General features: G+C 48.6%; 1 protein-coding gene across 1 annotated transcript in view; it reads left to right on the top strand.

Moving 5' to 3' along the window:
* Positions 1-23,675, top strand: part of ints4 (integrator complex subunit 4) — a 66,887-nt gene that overhangs the window by 11,157 nt on the left and 32,055 nt on the right. The window contains exons 3-11 of the mRNA XM_055665853.1: positions 2,215-2,332; positions 4,649-4,755; positions 6,565-6,750; positions 8,316-8,366; positions 9,890-9,978; positions 15,616-15,736; positions 16,477-16,548; positions 21,100-21,274; positions 22,890-23,095. Of these exons, the coding sequence (XP_055521828.1) occupies positions 2,215-2,332; positions 4,649-4,755; positions 6,565-6,750; positions 8,316-8,366; positions 9,890-9,978; positions 15,616-15,736; positions 16,477-16,548; positions 21,100-21,274; positions 22,890-23,095 (1,125 nt within the window). The remainder of the gene's footprint in view (positions 1-2,214; positions 2,333-4,648; positions 4,756-6,564; positions 6,751-8,315; positions 8,367-9,889; positions 9,979-15,615; positions 15,737-16,476; positions 16,549-21,099; positions 21,275-22,889; positions 23,096-23,675) is intronic.

Here is a 23,675-nt window from a genome sequence, read left to right as displayed (position 1 = left end):
GGACTCGATGGGCCGAAAGGGCCTGTTTCCGCACTGTATCTCTAAACAAAACATTAGGCACAATTTACAATGAATATAGAAAATAGGTGCAGGAGTAAGCCATTTGGCCCTTCGAGCCAGCACCGCCATTCATTGTGATCATGGTTGATCGTCCCCTATCGATAACCCGTGCCTGCCTTCTCCCCATATCCCCATAACAGAATCCAAGTAACCTACGATCGCCATTCACACTAGTTCTATGTTATCCCATTTTCTCATCCACTCCCTACACACTAGGGGCAATTTCTAACAGAGGCCAAGGCACCTACAAACCTGAACGTTTATGGAATGTGGGAGGAAACCGGAAAATTTGGAGAAAACTCACGCTGTCTAAATGTTTCTTAAATGTTAAATGTTTCTTTTGCGATAGAATCTGCTTTTTCTGCAGCACAGGAACAGGCCCTTTGGCCCACCGTGCCCATGCCGTCCAGCAATCACCCCCGTAAACTAACACCATCGTACAAGGGACTATTTATAATTTTATTTTGCCAAAGCCAATTAACCTACAAACCTGTCCCGTCTTTGGAGTGTGGGAGGAAACCGGAGCGCCCAGAGCAAAACCCACGCAGTCACAGGGAGAACGTACAAACTCCGTACAGACAGCACCCGTGGTCGGGATCGAACCCAGGTCCCTGGCACTTTGAGGCAGCGACTCCACCCTGCGCCACCGTGCCGCTGCATGTTTAACTTGGCATCATGTTCAGCACAGACTTTATGGGCTGGATGACCTGTTCCTGTACTGTTCTATGTTCTAGAACCTTCCCCACCCTGTCTATCTGATCTTCCTCGCCTCTTGTACCAAGTTGTAAAACCTTACGATCGTACATCACTTTCATCGCTGTAAACATGTTCCAAACTTTCTCACAGAAGTTTGTTTCCAAACTAAATTCATCGCAACAAACTGTTTAAGAAGGAACTGCAGATGCTGGAAAATCGAAGGTAGACAAAAATGCCGAAACGTTGCCTATTTCCTTCGCTCCATAGATGCTGTCTCACCCGCTGAGTTTCTCCAGCCAAGTATTCACATACAAGGATTTTGCCTTGGTGCTCCGCCCACAAGTTACAACATGACATACAGTGACAGTTATGAATGACTCAGTAAACATTAAACATTAATAATAATAAAACATAGTCTGTGGAACAAGGTCTGTGGAAGTCTCTGCCTCAGAGGGCGGTGGAGGCCAGGTCTCTGGTTGCTTTCAACAGAGAGCTAGATAAGGCTCTTAAAAATAGCGGAGTCAGGGGATATGGGGAGAAGGCAGGAACTGATCGGGGACGATCAGCCATGATCACATTGAATGGCGGTGCTGGCTCGAAGGGCCCAATGGCCTACTCCTGCACCTATTGTATATATTGTCTATGAATGATAAAACACCATTGCTCAAGCATGTGAACCAACAAAATACCAGATCAAAGGGAGGCTACAGATTTTTGGCTGTTGAGTAGAGCTACTACTCGTGGATAAAAACTGTTTTTATGTCTGGCTGTGGCAGCTTTGACAATCCGGAGTCGCCTTCCAGAGCGAATGATCGAATTAGCCATGATGGAATGGCGGAGTAGACTTGATGGGCCGAATGGTCAAATTGAACTCCTATTCCTTAAGACCTTACGACCTTATCCCTTCAGCACAGAGAGTTTCACTTCATAACCCTTGCATCCCCTTTCTCTCCGTCCCTCTCCCACACAAGTCGTCGTACTTGCTTCAACGTCGCCTTAGCTTCAAAGTCGTCTTAACTCAGCGGGACAGGCAGCATCTCTGGAGAGAAGGAATGGGCGACGTTTCGGCGCTGATGTCAGGGCAGGGATAGAATGTAGTCGGAGACAGTAAGACTGGTGGGAGAACTGGGAAGGGGGAGGGGATGGAGAGATAGGGAAAGCAAGGGCTTCCTGAAGTTAGAGAAGTCAATGTTCATACCGCTGGGGTGTAAACTGCCCAAGCGAAATATGAGGTGCTGCTCCTCCAATTTGCGCTGGGCCTCACTCTGACAATGGAGGAGGCCCAGGACAGAAAGGTCAGTGTGGGAATGGGAGTGTGGGGGGGTTAAAAGTGTCGAGCAAACGGGAGCAAAACAAGTCGTTTCTTTCAGTCTCATTGTCTGCAACTCCTTGAGTGGGCTTGACTGGCCGAATGGCCTGATTCTGCTGCTGTCACTTCTGATCCTATCTCCGCTGCAGGAGAGCGAGAGCTCGGTCCGTCTGAAGATCGCCTCCCTGATTGGACTGCTGTCGAAGACTTCGGGCTTCCTACCCGACTGCATCGTGGATGAAGTCATTGTCGCCCTTAATAATGAGAGTAAGTGATGGTGGTGGTCGCCAAGATGGCCGTTCGCGGGTCCAGGCAGCGGGTCACACCAGAGTCGGCTGCCGGCCCCTCTTCCGGGCCAACGTCCGTGTCCCCGGAGCAGGAACATGCGGTGGTCGATAGCATTGTAGATAAAGATGCCACTATTGTGTCATAATGATTGCCTGATAATAGACAATAGACTATAGGTGCAGGAGTAGGCCATTCGGCCCTTCGAGCCAGCACCGCCATTCAATGTGATCATGGCTGATCATCCACAATCAGTGCCCTGTTCCTGCCTTCTCCCCATATCCCCTGACTCCGCTATTTTTAAGAGCCCTATCTAGCTCTCTCGTGAAAGCATCCAGAGAACCGGCCTCCACCAGAGAATTCCACAGACTCACAACTCTCTGTGAGAAAAAGTGTTTCCTCGTCTCCGTTCTAAATGGCTTACTCCTTATTCTTAAACTGTGGCCGCTGGTTCTGGACTCCCCCAACATCGGGAACATGTTTCCTGCCTCTAGCGTGTCCAAGCCCTTAACAATCTTATATGTTTCAATCAGATCTCCACTCATCCTTCTAAACTCCGTTAATTCCCGCCATCCCGGGAATTAACCTTGTAAACCTACGCTGCACTCCCTCAATAGCAAGAATGTCCTTCCTCAAATTAGGGGACCAAAACTGCACACAATACTCCAGGTGTGGTCTCACTAGGGCTCTGTACAACTGCAGAAGGACCTCTTTGCTCCTATACTCGACTCCTCTTGTTATAAAGGCCAATATGCCATTGGCTTTCTTCACTGCCTGCTGTACCTGCATGCTTACTTTCATAGACTGATGAGGAGGATGGGGGGGGGGGTGCAAGTCAGCTCGGGATTAGACCTATGCTCTCAGGTACAGTTGGCGTAAGGATAGAGTTGCTGCCTCGCAGTGCGGGAGACCCAGGTTCGATCCCCACTACGGGCGCTGTCTGCACGGAGTTTGCACGTTCTCCCCGTGACCCGCGTGGGTTTTCCCCGAGATCGGTTTCCTCCTGCACTGCAAAGATGTACAGGTTTGGAGGTGAATTGGCGGTGTAAATGTGTGAATTGCCCCTAGTGTGCGTAGGATAGTGTTAATGTGCGGGGATCGCCGGTCGGCACGGACTCGGTGGGCCGAAGGGCCTGTTTCCGCGCCGCATCTCTAAACTACAGGGAGGGATTTCAACTATGCGACATTACATAATACTGTTACATTGATTGTGGCATTCTGAAAATGTATCCGCTCACCATCTGAACTAGATGGTTTGCAGCTGGGTGTCATTGGACTCCCAAGTTGAGCCATCACTGAAACAGCTCGCATCATGAAGCTCTTCCCTTTCTCCTTCCCCACCTCCCCCTCTTTTCTCTTTCTTCCCTCTCTCTTTTTCTTTCTGCCTTTCTCTCCTTTTTCTCTTCATTGTTTCTCCCCGTCTCTTTTCTCTCTCTCCCTCTCATTCTTTCTCTCTCTCACCCACCCTTTCTCCTCTCCCCATTTCTCTTTCTCTCTTTTCTCTCCCTCTCTTTCCTCTCCCCCTCTCTCTTCCTTCTCTTCTCTATCTTTCTCCTCTCTCTCACTTCCCATTCTCCTCTCTCCTCCTCTCTCTCTCTCTCTCTCTCCCTCCCTCTCCCTCTCCCTCTCCCTCTCCCTCTCCCTCTCCCTCTCCCTCTCCCATAGAAACATAGAAATTAGGTGCAGGAGTAGGCCATTCGGCCCTTCGAGCCTGCACCGCCATTCAATATGATCATGGCTGATCATCCAACTCAGTATCCCGTACCTGCCTTCTCTCCATACCCCCTGATTCCCTTAGCCACAAGGGCCACATCTAACTCCCTCTTAAATATAGCCAATGAACTGGCCTCAACTACCCTCTGTGGCAGAGAGTTCCAGAGATTCACCACTCTCTGTGTGAAAAAAGTTCACTTCACTTCCTCTCCCTCTCCCTCTCTCCCCTCTATTTTTCTTTCTCTCACTGTACTCTCTGCCCCCCATCTCCCCCCCCCCCCCCCCCCCCATCTCCCCCCCCCCCCTCTCTCAGCGCTCTCCTCTCTCTCTCTTTCCCCATTGACACAATCATTCCTCGAATTTTCGACAATGCGTGTTTTCCTAGCAGGCCAACTATCGGGCGCTAGCAGTGGAAGTATTGGTAGAAGTATTCTGTATCTAAGCTATATACTATATCTGTAGAAGCCATCATGGTTGGAAATAGACGTGGAAACCGTTAAGAAAGCTGCGGATGTTTCTCGATGTGAGCCGAGTTGGCAGTGTTGGGAGTGAGTGCTTTTTATGTGTGTGCCGTGTTGTTTGCAGAATCCCACCAAGTCCTTGCCCAGCTGTTGGACACCATGTTGCTGATTGGCGTTCAGCTCCAGGAGAACCTGCCGCTCAGTTTCCGCTTGGTGGACATCGGCTGCAAGGTAAGCAGCTGTCCCGCGGCCGATTCTGCCCCTGGTCATTGGCGGGAGAAAGAAATGCAGCAAAATGACCGACAAAGTATTAAAGAAATAACTTAAGTTGATAAGTGGGCTTCCACGGTGGCACAGCGGTAGAGTTGCTGCCTTGCAGCGCGTGCAGCACCGGAGACCCGGGTTAATCCTGGGAATTAACCGTGTAAACCTACGCTGCACTCCCTCAATAGCAGAATTTGATTGGATTCTATCAGGACGCACCATGCTTCAAAGCTTGGTTTGGGAACAACTTCATTCAAGACGGTCACGGTGGCGCAGCGGTAGAGTTGCTGCCTTACAGCGAATGCAGCGCCGGAGACCCGGGTTCAATCCCGACTCGGGGCGCTGTCTGTACGGAGTTTGTACGTTCTCCCCGTGATCTGCGTGGGTTTCTCCGAGATCTTCCGCTTCCTCCCACACTCCAAAGACGTGCAGGTTTCATCAAAATCAAAGCAGACTAAAATGCTGGAGAAACTCAGCGGGTGCGGCAGCATCTGTGGAGCGTAAGAAAAGGTGACCCGAAATGTCGCCTATTCTTTCGCTCCATAGATGCGGCCTCACCCGCTGAGTTTCTCCAGCATTTTTGTCCACTTAGGTTTGTAGGTTAATTGGCTTCGGTAAAAATAGCCAGCAGCGTTTTTGTGCGAACCAGGCAAATCCGAGTGCATTTGAATTGAATTGAATTGAATCCTTTATTTGTCATTCAGACCTTTCGGTCTGAACGAAATGTCGTTGCCTGCAGCCATACATGTAATAATAAACAACACACAATAAACACAAATGGCATATCTATCTATCTAAGTTAAGATCCACCACAGTGAGTTCACCAAGCACCTCCTCACTGTGATGGAGGCAAAAGTCTTAGGGTTGCTGTCTCTTCCCCCCTCTTCTCCCTCTGCGCTGAGGCGATACCCCACCAGGCGATGGTGAGTCAGTCCCGTGGTTCAAGCTCCGTGGCCTGGGGGTGGTCGAAGCTGCCGCCCTCCAGTCCAGCGGATGCAGTTGTTGCCACGGGAGCTCCGGAAAACAGGCATCAACCTGTGACCCGCGAGCTCCCGACGATGTCATCCACTGGCCCGCGGCCGAGCCCCGGATTCAGGTCGCCGCCACCTCAGCCACCGGAGCACCGTCTCCGCCCTCACGGGAGCATCTCAGCCCCGCACCGGGCCTGCCCCCACGGGAGCGCCTTCCAGCCGGGAGCCGGGCCGTCCTCACGGGAGCCGTGCCTGTTTCATGATGCCTAAAGTATTTTGAGACGTTGCATAGTAGTAAGAGAAGCTATCAAAATGCAAGTGCTTAAATTCTAGTGACTGCCGTGTTTTTTTCCTCTGCCACTATCAAAATCAGAATCTTAGACATTTGGAGGCTTGTTTCGGCAGATAAATCGGACCAATTCTCCAAAACATGGTCTCCTTTCACTGAATCTCTTCAACCACAGCATGGTTGAACACAAATTTAAAACCGATGCTTGAGGTGGGTGAACGGGGGGGGAGGGGTGGGGTAAGAGAAGGATAGTAGGACATATCTCCGTTTTTTTTTTCTTTTCTCTTTTTTTTTCTCTCGCTTCTTTGGCAGTTCAGGGGACTTTTCTTCCCTCTTTTTTTGTATCTCCTTTTTCTTCATTCTTTCCTTTTTACTTCCCCCCCCCCCCCCCCCCCGATTCATTTATCAGTTTATAAAATGTTAAAGCTGTATGAAAATTGTATAATTGTTATGCCGATTGCTTTGTTCTTGTACAATTGCTTCTAATAAAATTAAAATTTACCAAAAAAAAATCAGCATCTGTTGGACACGTCGCACATCGTACGGAACAAGTGCTTACAGCTGGTCGGCTGCCTGGGCTCCCTGGAGAGACTTGGGGTGAAGGAACTGGAGAACGTGGCCACCAAAGACGTGCAACGGATCATCAGCGACTCCTTCAGCGACCAGGACCCGCGCGTTCGAACGGCAGCGATGAAAGCCATGGTAAGCTCACGTCAGTTACAGGAGCAGGCAATAAACAATAGCCTTGCCGAGGCAGCGTGAGATGAGGTATATGTGCACTGTGCCGTTCCGATGCAATAGACACTAGACAATAAACAATAGGTGCAGGATTCGGCCATTCGGCCCTTCGAGCCAGCACCGCCATTCAATGTAATCATGGCTGATCATCCCCAATCAGTACCCCATTCCTGCCTTCTCCCCATATTCCCTGACTCCGCTATTTTTTAAGAGCCCTATCTAGCTCTCCCTTGAAAGCATCCAGAGAACCTGCCTCCACCGCCCTCTGAGGCAGAGAATTCCACAGACTCGCCACTCTCTGTGAGAAGAAGTATTTTATTGTCTCCGTTCTAAATGGCTCACCCCTTATTCTTAAACTGTGGCCCCTGGTTCTGGACTCCCCCAACATCGGGAACATGTTTCCTGCCTCCAACGTGTCCAAGCCCTTAATAATCTTATATGTTTCAATAAGATCCCCTCTCATCGATCTAAATTCCAGAGTGTACAAGCCCAGCCGCTCCATTCTCTCAGCTGTCGCTTGGCTTGGGAACAGCTTCATCCAAGACGGTCACGGTGGCGCAGCGGTAAGAGTTGCTGCCTTACCGCAAATGCAGCGCCGGAGACCCGGGTTTGTTCCTGACCTCAGGCGCTGTCTGTACGGAGTTTGTGCGTTTTCCCCCGTGATCTGGGTGGGTTTTCTCCGAGATCTTTGGTTTCCTCCCACAGTCCAACAATGTGCGGGTTTGTAGATTAATTGGCTCCTGTCTCTTTGGGCTGAAGGGCCTGTTTCCCCTAAATTCTAAAGGGCCTGGCCCACTTGGCCGTCATTTACGCAACAGGCCGGTAGTGATTGATGTGCGATGGTCGCGCGTGTCATCATGCGCCCGTACAGCCGTCTGAAGCACGTGTCATTTGAAGATAGACACAAAATGCAGGAGTTACTCAGACGGACCGGCAGCTTCTCTGGAGAGAAGGAATGGATGATGTTTCGGGTCGAGACCCTTCTTCAGTCTGAAAGAGGGGTCTCGACCCGAAACGTCACCCATTGCTTCTCTCCAGAGATGCTGCCGGTCCCGCTGAGTTACTCCAGCATTTTGTGTCTATCTCCAATCGTCTTGGCCCCGCTCTGGGAGTAGGAGTGGGGGCGGATCCGGACCACAACGGCCGTGAGCCCCAGGCCGAGTTCGGCGATCGTTTGCCTGCTTCTGCTGCTGTTGGAGGTGAGACGTTGCGCCTCGCCGCGCCAGGGTCTTGGGCCTGTCCTACTTTGACCATCAGTTACGTGATAGGCCGGTGGCGAGCGAAGATTTTGTGCGGGACGAAGTCCACACTCCTCCACGCCACTCCATGCGCGCGTCAGACACTGCCCACACGCTAGCATGGCACGCGAATGACGGCCAAGTGGGACAGGCCATTAACGTGACATCTACATGCACGTTTTATTTCCACTGCGATAGTTAATAACGCTGACCGCACTACAAGAGTTATGTCCGTCATGGCAACCGTGTTGTTCTGCTGGTATTTAGTGTGCCTCTTGTGCTTTGTCCTAGTTACAACTCCATGAACGGGGAATGAAGCTGCAGCAGACCATCTACTGTCAGGTAAACGTAGAATCATAGACTACAGTTGCAGGAGTAGGCCATTAGGCCCTTCGAGCCAGCACCGCCATTCAATATGATCACTGCAGATCATCCAAAATCAGTACCCCGTTCCTGCTTCCTCCCCATATCCCTTGGCTCCGCTTTCTTTAAGAGCTCTATCAAGCTCTCTCTTGGAACTATACAGAGAACTGGCCTACACCGCCGTCTGAGGCAGAGAATTGTACATATTTCTCTGTTTTAGTTTAGTTTAGAGATACAGCACAGAAACAGGCCCATATCCCTTGATTCAATAGACAATAGGTGCAGGAGTAGGCCATTCTTCCGTTAGCCCTAAGAGCTAAATCTAACTCTCTCTTGAAACCATCCAGTGAATTAGCCTCCACTGCCTTCTGTGGCAGAGAATTCCACAGATTCACAACACTCTGGGTGAAAACGTTTTTCCTCAGTTCAGTCCTAAATGGCCGACCCCTTTATTCGTAAAGTGTGTGACTCCTGGTTCTGGACTCCCCCAACATGAGGAACCAGGGGAAGAAAATCCGGGGGGGGGGGTTACGTCCCCGTCCCCCCCCCCATGTTTTGAGAGGTGGGGGATATCCCCCCCAAGTTTTTGTGATCCCAATTTTAAAATCTCCGTTTTTAGCGCTGGATTGAGCCTCCGAAGCCTTGCGCGTGCGTGAGTGTGCGCATGCGCGCGTGGCCGCCAAAAAATTGTGTCCCACGCCCCCCCCCCCTCATGTTTTGATAGAGAGTTCCGCTCTTGTGGGGAACATGTTTCCTGCTTCTAGCCTGTCCAATCCTTTAAGAATTTTATCTGTTTCTAAAGACAACAAAACGTTCCCAAATAACGCGTTTGGTGTGTACCTGAGGTTTGGGAGAGGTCTGTTACACAGAGAAATTGTAGGCAGCTTATTTGTACAAACGCAATTAGATTTGGGGATCGAGGGCCATGGGCGCAGCGGTAGAGTTGCTGCCTTACAGCGATTGCAGCGCCGGAGACCCGGGTTTGATCCCGACTACGGGTGCTGTCTGTACCTAGTTTGTACGTTCTCCCCGTGACCGTGTTGGTTTTCTCCGAGATCTTCGGTTTCCTCCCACACTCCAAAGACGTGCAGGTTTGTAGGTTAATTGGCTTGGTGGGTAAGTGTAAATTGCCCCTGGTGTGTGTAGGATAGTGTTAAGGGCCTGTCCCACTTGGCGATTTTTTTCGGCGACCGCTGGCATCATTGACTGGCGTATCAGGTCACCGGACAATACGCGGCGTGATGACGTATTGACGACGGTGTTTGTTCAAGTGTCGCAACGTTTTTTTTGTCACCGCTGGATTATGAAACATTCAAAATCTTTTGGCGACACTGATATGATGCCGGCAGTCGCCGAATAAAAATTGCCAAGTGGGACTGGCCCTTTAATGTGCGGGGATGGCTGGTCGGTGGGCCGTTTCCGCGCTGTATCTCGAAACTAAACTAAAAAATAATGTGTGGAAGGCCTGTATTTTGATCCATCTGTCCTCTGCTTTTCTAAAGGCGTGCCGGGCACTGTCGGATGACTACGAGCAAGTCCGTTCCGTTGCCGTGCAACTCGTGTGGGTCCTCAGTCAACTATACGCCGATAGGTCAGTGTTACCGGAGCCGTCATTATAGAATCTTAGTCCCCTGCGGTCGTGGCTGACCATGGGTGTGTCCAGGGTGCTATTCCCGAAATGGAGGATGCCCGTGTGTGACTTTGTTTAATGTGGGGAGACTGGTTCACAGACAGCCACCCCACGGTCCTTGATAAATCTGGGTTGGGATCCCGTGGCATGGAGGTTGGATGGTTTGGAGTTTGTAAAATGTGTGCAGGATAGTTTTTTGCAGCAATACATAGAGGTACCTACTAGAGGTGGGGCAGTGCTGGACCTCTTGTTAGGAAATGAGACGGGACAGGTGGCGGAGGTATGCGTTGGGGAGCACTTCGGGTCCAGTGATCACAATAACATTAGTTTCAATATAATTATGGAGAGGGTCAGAACTGGACCTAAGAGTTGAGATTTTTGATTGGAGAAAGGCTAACTTTAATGAGATGCAAAATGATTTAAAAGGAGTGAACTGGGACATTTTGTTTTATGGGAAGGATGTAGAAGAGAAATGGAGGACATTTAATGAGGAAATTTTAAGAGTACAGAATCTTTATGTTCCTGTTCGGTTGAAAGGGAACAGTAAAAATTGGAAAGAGCTTTGGTTTTCAAGGGAAATTGGACATCTTGGTCGGAAAAAGAGGATCTACAATAATTATAGGCAGCATGGAGTAAATGAGGTGCTTGAGGAGTATAAAGAATGTAAAAAGAATCTTAAGAAAGAAATTAGAAAAGCTAAAAGAAGATATGAGGTTGCTTTGGCAAGTAAGGTAAAAGTAAATCCAAAAGGTTTCTACAGCTATATTAATAGCAAAAGGATAACGAGGGATAAAATTGGTCCATTGGAGAGACAGAGTGGACAGCTATCTGCAGAGCCAAAAGAGATGGGGGAGATATTGAACAATTTCTTTTCGTCGGTATTCACCAAGGAGAAGGATATTGAATTATGTGAAGTAAGGGAAACTAGTAGAGTAGCTATGGATACTATGAGTGTCAAAGTAAAAGAAGTACTGACACTTTTGAAAAATATAAAAGTGGATAAGTCTCCGGGTCCTGACAGGATATTCCCTAGGACATTGAGGAAAGTTAGTGTAGAAATAGCCGGGGCTATGACAGAAATATTTCAAATGTCATTAGAAACGGGAATAGTCCCCGAGGATTGGCGTACTGCGCATGTTGTTCCATTGTTTAAAAAGGGTTCTAAGAGTAAACCTAGCAATTATAGACCTTTTAGTTTGACTTCAGTGGTGGGGAAATTAATGGAAAAGATACTTAGAGATAATATATATAAGCATATATATCTGATTAGGAACAGTCAACATGGATTTGTGCCTGGAAGGTCATGTTTGACTAATCTTCTTGAATTTTTTGAAGAGGTTACTAGGGAAATTGACGAGGATAAAGCAGTGGATGTTGTCTATATGGACGTTAGTAAGGCATTTGACAAGGTTCCTCATGGAAGGTTGGTTAAGAAGGTTCAACTGTTGGGTATAAATGCAGGAGTAGCAAGATGGATTCAACAGTGGCTGAATGGGAGACGCCAGAGGGTAATGGTGGATGGCTGTTTGTCGGGTTGGAGGCAGGTGACTAGTGGGGTGCCACAGGGATTTGGGTCCTTTGTTGTTTGTCATGTACATCAATGATCTGGATGAAGGTGTGGTAAATTGGATTAGTAAGTATGCAGATGATACTAAGATATGTGGTGTTGTGGATAATGAAGAGGATTTCCAAAGTCTACAGAGTGATTTAGACCATTTGGAAGAATGGGCTGAAAGATGGCAGATGGAGTTTAATGCTGATAAATGTGAGGTGCTACACCTTGGCAGGACAAATCAAAATAGGACGTACATGGTAAATGGTAGGGAATTGAATGCAGTTGTACAGAGGGATCTGGGAATAACCGTGCATAGTTCCTTGAAGGTGGAATCTTATATAGACAGGGTGGTAAAGAAAGCTTTTGGTATGCTAGCCTTTATAAATCAGAGCATTGAGTGTAGAAGCTGGGATGTAATGTTAAAATTGTACAAAGGCATTGGTGAGACCAAATCTGGAGTATGGTGTACAATTTTGGTCGCCCAATTATAGGAAGGATGTCAACAAAATAGAAAGAGTACAGTGGAGATTTACTAGAATGTTGCCTGGGTTTCAACAACTAAGTTACAGAGAAAGGTTGAATAAGTTAGGTCTTTATTCTCTGGAGCGCAGAAGGTTAAGGGGGGACTTGATAGAGGTCTTTAAAATGATGAGAGGGATAGACAGAGTTGATATGGACAAGCTTTTCCCTTTGAGATTAGGGAAGATTCAAACAAGAGGACATGACTTCAGAATTAAGGGACAGAAGTTTAGGGGTAACATGAGGTGGAACGTCTTTACTCAGAGAGTGGTAGCGGTGTGGAATGAGCTTCCAGTGGAAGTGGTGGAGGCAGGTTCGTTGGTATCATTTAAAAATAAATTGGATAGCCATATGGATGAGAAGGGAATGGAGGGTTATGTTATGAGTGTAGGCAGATGGGGCTAACGGAAAATAATTGTTCGGCGTGGACTTGTAGGGCCGAGATGGCCTGTTTCCGTGCTGTAATTGTTATATGGTTATATGAGTGCAAGGCGATCGGAGACCCTTTTCTGCTGCAGCCTTCATCCGCCTTTCCAGCCGTTGTGACGCTCCACTAAGGTCAGCCATCGTCCTCCGCCTGTTCCACCGTTGAGGTCTTGGTCGGATCGCTCTTTGTCAGAGACTTCCCCCTTGACCTTACCGCCATGGGTGGCCCTACCAGGAGCATAGCTCCAGACGGCATCGCTCTCAGGATCTCAGGTCCACACAAGCTTCTCCACCACGACAAGGTGACAATCCCACGGAACTTCATCCACCATTATAGAGTCACACAGAGTGGAAACAGGCCCTTCAGCCCAACTGCAGTGCTTCGGCCAGAAGGCTCAAACTCTGGGAAGAGAGAATGGAGAAATCTCCGGAAGACATTCACGTGGCAATTGATCCCCTCCGAGAAACTCCCACCAGGTTCCGACCGACCGTGGATAACCTGGCGCCGTCTCAACAGACTGCGGACGGGCGCGGGGAGGAGCACATCGAGCATGCTGAGGTGGGGATATACTGAAAATGAGGCAGACTGCAAGTGCAGACAGGGCATCCAGACTCTGGAACATCTCCTGAGCTTCATCCAGAAGGCTCAAACTCTGGGAAGAGAGACTAGAGGAATCTCCATTTGAGGAAGGAGTGCAGCGTAGGTTCACAAGGTTAATTCCCGGGATGGCGGGACTCATATGCTGAGAGAATGGAGCAGCTGGGCTTGTATACTCTGGAGTTTAGAAAGATGAGAGGGGATCTTATTGAAACATATAAGATTATTAAGGGTTTGGACACGCTAGAGGCAGGAAACATGTTCCCGATGTTTAAGAAGGAACTACAAGCTGGAAAATCGAAGGTAGACAAAAGTGCTGGAGAAACTCAGCGGGTGCAGCAGTATCTATGAAAGCGAAGGAAATGGGCAACGTTTCGGGCCGAAACCGTTCTTCAGACCCGATGTTCTGAATGTTCGAACGATGTTCAAACATGTTCCCGGTGTTGGGGGAGTCCAGAACCAGGGGCCACAGTTTAAGAATAAAGGGTAAGCCATTTAGAACGGAGACGAGGAAACACTTTTTCACACAGAGAGTTGTGAGTCTGTGGAATTCTCTGCCTCAGAGGGCGGTGGAGGCCGGTTCTCTGGATACATTCAAGAGAGAGCTAGATAGGGCTCTTAAAGATAGCTGAGTCAGAGGATATGGGGAGAAGGCAGGAACGGGGTACTGATTGGGGATGATCACGTTGACTGGCGGTGCTGGCTGGAAGGGCCGAATGGCCTACTCCTGCACCTATTGTCCATTAAACCTATGATTCCCAATTTCCCTGCCCTGAGCAAGAGACACTGGGCATTTACCCTATCTGGTCCTCTCATGACTTCATCCCACTTCATCCCTCGTCCTCCGGCATTCCAAGGAATAAAGTCCTAACCTGCCCAACCCTGTAGCTCAGGCCCTCGAGTCCTGGCAACATCCTCGTACATTTTCCCTGCACCCTTTCCGCTTGACAACATCTTTCCCATAACATCGTGACCAAAAAAAACATTGTGCAGGAAGGGAACTGCAGATGCTGGTTTACACCGAAGATGGACACAAAATGTTGGAGTAACTCAGCGGGACAGGCAGCATCTCTGGTTAGATGGAATGGGTGACGTTTCGGGTCGAAACCCTTCCTCAGACTGAGGTTCCATTGTTCCGTTGAATTCCAGTGCTTGCTTGGATTTTAAGGTCTGACGATTGAGATAGACAATAGGTGCAGGAGTAGGCCATTTGACCCTTCGAGCCAGCACCGCCATTCAATGTGATCATGCCTGATCATCCCCAATCAGTACCCCGTTCCTGCCTTATCCCCTGACTCCGCTATTTTTAAGAGCCCAATCTAGCTCTCCCTTGAAAGTATCCAGAGAACCTGCGTCCACCGCCCTCTGAGGCAGAGAATTACACACTCACCACTCTCTGTGAAAAAAACATAGAAACACAGAAAATAGGTGTAGGAGTAGGCCATTCGGCCCTTCGAGCCTGCACCGCCATTCAATATGATCATGGCTGATCATCCAACTCAGTATCCTGTACCTGCCTTTTCTCCATACCCCCTGATCCCTTTAGCCACAAGGGCCACATCTAACTCCCTCTTAAATATAGCCAATGAACTGGCCTTAACTACCTTCTGTGGCAGAGAGTTCCAGAGATTCACCACTCTCTGTGTGAAAAATGTTTTTCTCAACTCGGTCCTAAAGGATTTCCCCCTCATCCTTAAACTGTGACCCTTTGTCCTGGACTTCCCCAACATCGGGAACAATCTTCCAGCATCTAGCCTGTCCAACCCCTTAAGAATTTTGTAAGTTTCTATAAGATCCCCCCTCAATCTTCTAAATTCTAGCGAGTACAAGCCAAGTCTATCCAGTCTTTCTTCATATGAAAGTCCTGACATCCCAGGACTCAGTCTGGTGAACCTTCTCTGTACTCCCTCTATGGCAAGAATGTCTTTCCTCAGATTTGGAGACCAAAACTGTACACAATACTCCAGGTGTGGTCTCACCAGTACCCTGTACAACTGCAGTAGAACCTCCCTGCTCCTATACTCAAATCCTTTTGCTATGAAGAGGAAAAAAGTGTTTCATCGTCTCCGTTCTAAATGGCTTACTCCTTATTCTAAAACTGTGGCATGTTTCCTGCCTCTAGTGTGTTCAAGCCCTTAACAATCTTATATGTTTCTATAAGATCCCCTCTCATCCTTCTAAACTCCAGAGTGTTCAAGCCCAGCTGCTCCATTCTCTCAGCATATGACAGTCCTGCCATCACGGAAATTAACCTTGTAAACCTACACTGCACTCCCTCAATAGCAAGAATGTCCTTCCTCAAATTAGGGGACCAAAATTGCAGACAATATTCCAGGTGTGATCTCACTAGGGCTCTGTACAACTGCAGAAGGACCTCTTTGCTCCTATATTCAATTCCTCTTGTTATAAAGGCCAACGTGCCTTTATGTTTGGGTGTATTGTGTCTGGTCTGTACCCGTTGCGTCTGTTCCAACATTGCTGCCTGCGTTTGTTTCTCCAGTATAGTTCCCATTCCCTCCTCCAACGAGGAGATTCGCCTGGTCGATGATGCTTTTGGGAAGATCTGCCACATGGTGAATGATGGGTCGTGGCTCGTGAGAATACAGGCCGCCAAACTGCTGGTGAGTTTCACCTTCTCCGGCACAAACGTTTACAGATACGGCGCGGAGAAGCAGGCCCTTCGGCCCACCGAGTCCACGCCGACCAGCGATCCCTGCGGGCTTACACTATCCTACATATACACACACACACACACACACACGCTAGGGACATTTTACACTTATGCCAAGCCAATTAACCTTCTTTTGAGTGTGCGAGGAAACCGAAGATCTCAGAGAAAACCCCACGCAGGTCACGGGGAGAACGTGCAAACTCCATACAGACAGCACCCGTAGTCAGGATCTTACCCAGGTCCCTGGCGATGTAATGGCCCTGATCCCAACGGTACGTTCATTCCAAGAGCTCTCCTGAGTTTAAAAAAAATCTAACTTGTGGTAAGCAAGGAGAATGAACGTAGCGGGTACGTCGGAGCTCCGGGGACGTCTCTTAGCGCTAACGGCAGGTACGCGGGAAGACTCGCTAACGGCAGGTAAGCACGGAAAGACTCGTGAAGATTTTTCAACGAGTAGAAAAATGTCCACGAGAGCCCCGAGTACCGACGAGCGGCCATAATCGTAAATCTCCGAGTTCGAATCAGGGCAAACTCGGGAGAGCTCTTGGAATGAACTCGTACCATGGGAAAGGTGTTTTAGGCGGCAACCCTATCGCTGCGCCACCGTGCTTCCCCGAAGCTGCGTAATGATATTTGTGGTCAGATGTTTACCCTCATAGCTTTGCTTCTAATCAGCTTCTTGTATTTCAGGGATCCATGCACCAAGTCAGTGTTCAATTTCTGGAACAAACCCTCGATAAGAAACTGATGTCTGATCTGAAGGTGCGTTCGACATTCTTTGAGTTCCATGTCTAATAATTTTACACTATATGTATACATGTTTGTTTAGTGTACAGTCCTCTCCTGTGTCCACACAAGGGACAACAGATGCTGAAATCTTGACAATACTCAAAGTGCTGGGGCAATTCAATGGGTCAGAAACTGGTCAGTTACAGAGCCGGCTGTCCGCTCCTTCAACGTGTGCAGTAAGATGCTGCAGATGGCAGCCGATGCCATCTTCTTCGCTGCCTGTGCCGGGGCATCAGGGCGAAGGCCGCGGATGCCAACAGGATCAATAAACTCATCGGGAAGCCTGGCTCCATCCTGGGGGCTGAATTGGAGTTGGATTCACTGAGAGGTTGGTCTTGGAGGGGAGGATGCTCCTCAAACTGCGGAGTATCCTGGCCAATACAGCTCACCCCCTCCGTGACACACTGGTCAACCTGATGAGCACCTTCAGCAACAGACTGGTTCCTCCAAGATGCAGCACACAACGCCACAGGAGATCCTTCTTCCTTGTGGCTATCAAACTGTACAACTCTAGACTGAGACTGACCCCCCCCCCCCCCCCCCCCCCCCCCCCCCCCCCCCCCCCCCCCTTCCCAATCCTGTCCCCTCATCACTTTAATTTCATGTTTCATATATTTTGTGTTTTTATGACTGTTGGCAGATCAATTTCCCTCCTGGGAAATAAAGTTCTATCGTATCGTAAATGCTAGAATGGCTCCTCATATTCCAATCAGTCTGAAGAAGAGTCCCGGCCCGAAACGTCACCTATCCATGTTCTCCACAAATGCTGCCTGACCCGCTGAGTTACTCCAGCATTCTGTGAAACGTCACCTATCCATGTTCTCCACAGATGCTGCCTGACCCGCTGAGTTACTCCAGCACTCTGTGATCACCTATCCATGTTCTCCACAGATGCTGCCTGACCCGCTGAGTTACTCCAGCACTCTGTGAAACGTCACCTATCCATGTTCTCCACAGATGCTGCCTGACCCGCTGAGTTACTCCAGCACTCTGTGAAACGTCACCTATCCATGTTCTCCACAAATGCTGCCTGACCCGCTGAGTTACTCCAGCACTCTGTGAAACGTCACCTATCCATGGTCTCCACAGATGCTGCCTGACCCGCTGAGTTACTCCAGCACTCTGTGTCTATATCATATTTCACTTAGGCAGCTTTCACCCCAATGGTATTGTAACGGCAATTTCTATCTTTTCCAATGTGCAACTTTCTGTTGCCATGACTACACAGGTAAATAGGATCTTACGCAGACCAAAAAAGAACAGATCTTCCCTTTCGTTAATTACTGTTTAGTTGATTCTTTAGGGGAAGGTGTACAGTTAATGGCAGGGTACTGGGATCCTGGAGTTAAGTCCAAGGCTCCCTGAAAGTAGCAAAACAAGTAGATAGAGTGCTGAAGAAGGCGTATGGTGGGCACGCCTTCATTAGTCATGGAATTGAGCATGAGTCAGGAAGTGTGTCAGGGTGCAGAAAAGATTTCAAGTCAAGTGAGTTTATTGACATGTGTCCCTGACAGGACAGTGAAATTCTTGCTTTGCTTCAGCACAATAGAACATAGTAGGCATTGACTACAGAACAGATCAGTGTGTCCATGTATCATTATATACATAAATACACACATGAATAAATAAACTGATAAAGTGCAAATAACATATAATGGGCTATTATTATTGTTCAGAGTTTTGTCCGAGCCAGGTTTAATAGCCTGATGGCTGTGGGGAAGTAGCTATTCCTGAACCTGGTCGTTGCAGTCTTCAGGCTCCTGTACCTTCTACCTGAAGGTAGCAGGGAGATGAGTGTGTGGCCAGGATGGTGCGGGTCTTTGATGACACTGCCAGCCTTTTTGAGGCAGCGACTGCGATAAATCCCCTCGATGGAAGGAAGGTCAGAGCCGATGATGGACTGGGCAGTGTTTACTACTTTTTGTAGTCTTTTCCTCTCCAGGGCGCTCAAGTTTTTCCTCTCCAGGGCATCACCGTGCTGTCTGGATTTTTTGTATAATAGCTGTAAGAAGACGTTAGACGTTATTTAAGTAGTTGTACAAACTGAGATGAACGTAACAGGTTCTCCTTATTATAATACAAATTGTAACTTTCTGTTCTCCCCCGATCTGTAGCGAACTGTGTACTCTCCACCTCCTGTGTCTGGCACTCCCTCCCTGTCCACTAAGCACATATGTTACACCCCTCTATCATCAAATGTACGCCCCCAAGTGTCCAAAATAATACTGCCAGAAATATCTAGACAAAATAATATAACATGCCAAGAGGAACGCCTGAACATAAATGGCTCCTACAGATATGAACATAGAATTCTCCCTCCCATTGAAACAATATTTAATGGGTGCAGGTACTAACAGTTCCAATTAGTCTGGGTTGGTCTCCTTTTAGGTCCTGTCCCACTGTACGAGGTAATTCAAGAGCTCTCCCGAGTTTTAAAAAAAATCAAACTCGTGGTAAGTACGTAGGGGGTACGTCGGAGCTCGGGGGCGTCTCTTAGCGGCTCGTAACGCTAACGGCAGGTACTCGGGAAACGCAGTAAGCTCGGGAAGACTTGTGAAGATTTTTCACCATGTTGAAAAGTGTCCACGAGAGCCCCGTGTACCCACGAGCGGCCATTACCGTAATTCTCCAAGTTCGAATCAGGGGAAACTCTTGAATTAGCTCGTACAGTGGGACAGCCCCATTCACTGGCGGAGAGATGTTAGGCCAAATGGTCTCTGCCTGCTTGTAATATTTGTTATCACCCTCTACTTTCTTAGAAGCTGAATGAGGTTCGCCAAGTTACCGAGAAAGCAGGGACTCTGCAGAAGGACTTGGACAGGTTGGGAAAGTGGGCAGAGAAGTGGCAGATGGAATACAGTGTAGCAAAGTGTGGAATCGTGCATTCTGCTAGTAGGAATAAAGGGGTGGACTATTTTCTAAATGGGGAGAGGATCCAGAAATCTTAGGTGCAGAGGGACTTGGGAGCGCTGGTGCAGGATTCCCAATAAGTTAATCTACAAGTCGAATCGGCAGTAAGGAACGCAAACGCAATGCTAGCATTTATTTCAATAGGACTAGAATACAAAAACAGGGATGTAATGTGGAGACTCTAAAGCATTGGGAAGGCCACATTGTGAGCAATTTTGGGCACCATATCCAAGGAAGAATAGACAATAGGTGTGGGAGTAGGCCATTCAGCCCTTTGTGCCAGCAGCGCCATTCAATGTGATCATGGCTGATCATCCACAATCAGTACCCCGTTCCTACCTTCTCCCCACATCCCCTGACTCCGCTATCTTTAAGAGCCCTATCTAGCTCGCTCTTGCAAGTATCCAGAGAACCGGCCTCCACCGCCCTCTGAGGCAGAGAATTCCACAGACTCACAACTCTCTGTGAAAAAGTGTTTCCTCGTCTCCGTTCTAAATGGCTTCCCCCTTATTCTTAAACTGTGGCCCCTGGTTCTGGACTCCCCCAACATCGGGAACATGTTTCCTGCCTCTAGCGTGTCCAAACCCTTAATAATCCTATATGTTTCAATAAGCTCCCCTCTCATTCTTCTAAACTCCAGAGTTACAAGCCCAGCCGCTCCATTCTATCAATATATGACAGTCCCGCCATCCCGGGAATTAACATTGTGAACCTACGCTGCACTCCCTCAATAAGATGAATATCCTTCTTTAAATTGGGAGACCAAAACTGCACACAATACTCCAGATGTGCTCTCACATGGGCCCTGTACAACTGCAGAATAACCTCTTTACTCCTATACTTAACTCCTCTTGTTATGAAGGCCAACATGCCATTTGCTTTCTTCACTAGCTATCTAGCTATTCAGTATGTAGCCATCCAGCCAGCTACTTAGCTATCCAGTATTTAGCTAGCAATCCAACTATCCAGTGTGTAGCCATCTAGCTAGCTACCTAGCTATCCTGTATGTAGCTCAGTCTTGCTAGCTACCTAGTTATCCAGTAGGTAGCCAACTAGCTGGCTATGTAGCTCTCCAGTATGTAGAAATATAGCTGGTTTCGTAGCTGACTGGAGAGGGTCCAGAGGAGGTTTACAAGAATCATCCCAGGAATCAGTAGGTTAACATATGATGAGCATTTCACGGCACTGGGCCTGTACTTGCTGGAGTTTAGAGGGGGGACTTCATTGAAACTTACCGTATAGTGAAAGGCTCTGTTTCCATTAATCCTTCCACTATCACGCACAAGAAGCACATGAAGCGCAAGACAGACACCATTGTATGCAGATGCCGTGAAGTGTGTTCTAATCTTCTAATCTTGTGTGTGGACTCGATAAGACCAAGCTGGGCCATTTGAATGAATGAATAAGTTTATTGGCCAAGTATTCACATACAAGGAATTTGCCTTGGTGCTCCGCCCACAAGTGACAACATGACATATACAGTGACAGTTAGGAATGACACATAAAACATTAATAATAAAACGTTATAGATTAAACACTGGATTATTATTTGACACTTTATTGATTGAGGCTTAACTGGGGCTTGACTTCTCCCCCTTGTCCTTGGCTCGACAGAGGAAGCGCAGCGCCCACGAGCGGGCCAAGGAGCTGTACACCTCGGGCGAGTTCTCCAGCGGCCGCAAGTGGGGGGACGATGCCCCCAAGGAGGCGGTGGACACCTACACGGTCAACCTGATCAACTCTGGGGCCTGCGGAGCCTTCGTTCACGGGCTGGAGGACGAGATGTACGGTAAGGGGGGGCTGGTGCAGTGTGGAAACGGGGCCCTTCCACCCATCTTCGCACTGACCAACATAGGTCATAGAGCATAGAAAGGTGCAGGGGGAAATCCTTTAAAACCGAGATGAATATGATCTTTTTTCACACGTGAATCTCTGAACTCTCTGCCACAGAGGGATCCCCGAGGCCAGTTCATTGGCTATATTAAAAGAGGGACTGGTTAGATGTGGCCCTTGTGGCAGAGAGGGGATCACCACTCTCTGTGTGAAGGTTCAGGTCATCTCGGATAAGGATTTCCCCTTATCCTTAAGCTGTGACCCTTTGGATCCCTAACATCAATCTCCTGATCATAGCCTGTTGAATGGCGGTGCAGGCTCGAAGGCCTGAATGATCCACGCCAACATTCCTGCACCTAGATTTCTATGTTCCTATCTTAATTCATTGGTATCACTGACCAATATGCCCCGTCTACACCAGTCCCCTCTGTTTGGCCCATGCTTGTGAATGATCCACGCCAACATTCAATGTGATAGATTCATCATTATTCCATAAGTAATCCGGAACATTTAAACTGCCCGCCATTCATATCCAGCTCGGCATGGCTACTGAGAGCCGGCTGACATTGCTAGTGTAATATTGTGTAGTACAGTAATACCTTGTAAAGAATTGCATGTGTAGTGGAGATTATACATGGCAAGGATTAATAAGGGTTAGTCTACATCCCTCTGAACCTGCCCTATCCACGTACCTGTCTAAATAGAGTCATAGAATGATACAACGTGGAAACAGGCCCTTCGATCCAATTTGCCCACACTAATCAACATGCCCCATCTACACTAATCCAACCTGTTTGTCTCATATTCCTCCAAACCTGTCCTATCCATGTACCTGCCCAAATATTTCTTAAACTTTGCGATAGTCCCAGCCTCAACTACCTCCTCTGGCAGCTCGTTCCATACACCCACCACCCTTTGTGTGAAAAAGTTACTCCAAACGTTCCTATTAAATCTTACCCCTCCCCCCCTCTCGCCTTAAATCTATGTTCTCGGGTTAGTGAGGTGAGGTCACCGGGTTTGCCAGGGGAGGAGGGGGGCTGTGGACCCCCAGCAGGACCAAAAACAAGACCTGTCAAAGGGCGGATGAGCTTCCAGCGAGCCAACGCCTATCCACCCTTCAGTAGAAGTTGCGAGCACTGTCGTACAAGGCGTTGTAAGGAGTGAAGAAAAGCCCCTGTCCCACTTTCCCGAGTTTCTCACAAATTCTCCTGAGTTCCCCTTGATTCAAACTCGGCGAATTACGGTAATAGCCAGCTGTAGGTACGGCTGTAGGGCTATATTTTTTGCTCGTGGAATTTTTTAACTTGCTGAAAAAACGTCCCGACTTACCTGATGCCCTACGGCTGGCATTACGAGCCACTACGAAATATCTACGGACTCGCTACGGACTCCTAAGGACATTCTCCGAGTTTGAAGCAAGGGGAAAACTCGGGCGAATTCGTGAGTAACTCGGGAAAGTGGGACAGGGGTTTAATTCTTTGCTCTTGCTTCTCAAAAGAGAAGCAGTCAAGTAATGAATCAATGACTGAATTAATTTGCCGGGCCTTTTTCTCTCTCGCCTTGTGGAGCAGAGGTCCGTAATGCAGCGGTGGAGTCCCTCTGCATGTTGGCTCAGGCCTCCGCCTCCTTCGCCGAGAAGTGCCTGGACTTCCTGGTGGACATGTTCAACGACGAGATCGAGGAGGTGAGGCTGGGCTCCATCCACGCCCTGCGGAAGATCTCGTGCCACATCCGGCTGCGGGAGGACCAGCTGGACACGGTGTTGGCAGTGCTGGAGGTGAGCTCTCTCTCTTACCCCGGCCCGTACACCAGCCAGCACGTCGCCAGGACCCAAGGGGTCTGGGCTGCAGGGAGGGGTCGGCCAATATTTGGCCCTTTGAGCCAGCACCGCCATTCAATGTGTGATCATGGCTGATCATCCCCAATCAGTACCTCGTTCCTGCCTTCTCCCCATATCCCCTGACTCCGCTATCTTGAAGAGGCCTATGTAACTCTCTCTTGAAAACATCCAGAGAACCGGCCTCCACCGCCCTCTGAGGCAGAGAATTCCACAGACACAACTCTGTGAGAAAAAGTGTTTCCTTGTCTCTGTTCTAAATGGCTTACCCCTTATTCTTAAACTGTGGCCACCCAACATCTGGAACATGTTTCCTGCCTCTATCGTGTCCAAACCCTTAATAATCTTATATGTTTCAACAAGATCGCCTCTCATCCTTCTAAACTCAAGAGTGTACAAGCCCAGCCGCTCCACTCTCTCAGAATATGACAGTCCCGCCATCCCGGGAATTAACCTGGTGAACTGCAAATGCTGATTTAAACCGTAGATAGACACAAAAAGCTGGAGTAACTCAACGAGA

The sequence above is a fragment of the Leucoraja erinacea genome, unplaced genomic scaffold (assembly GCF_028641065.1).
Source record: "Leucoraja erinacea ecotype New England unplaced genomic scaffold, Leri_hhj_1 Leri_155S, whole genome shotgun sequence".
Lineage (NCBI taxonomy): Eukaryota > Metazoa > Chordata > Chondrichthyes > Rajiformes > Rajidae > Leucoraja > Leucoraja erinaceus.
This window is presented reverse-complemented; position numbering and strand designations above follow the sequence as displayed.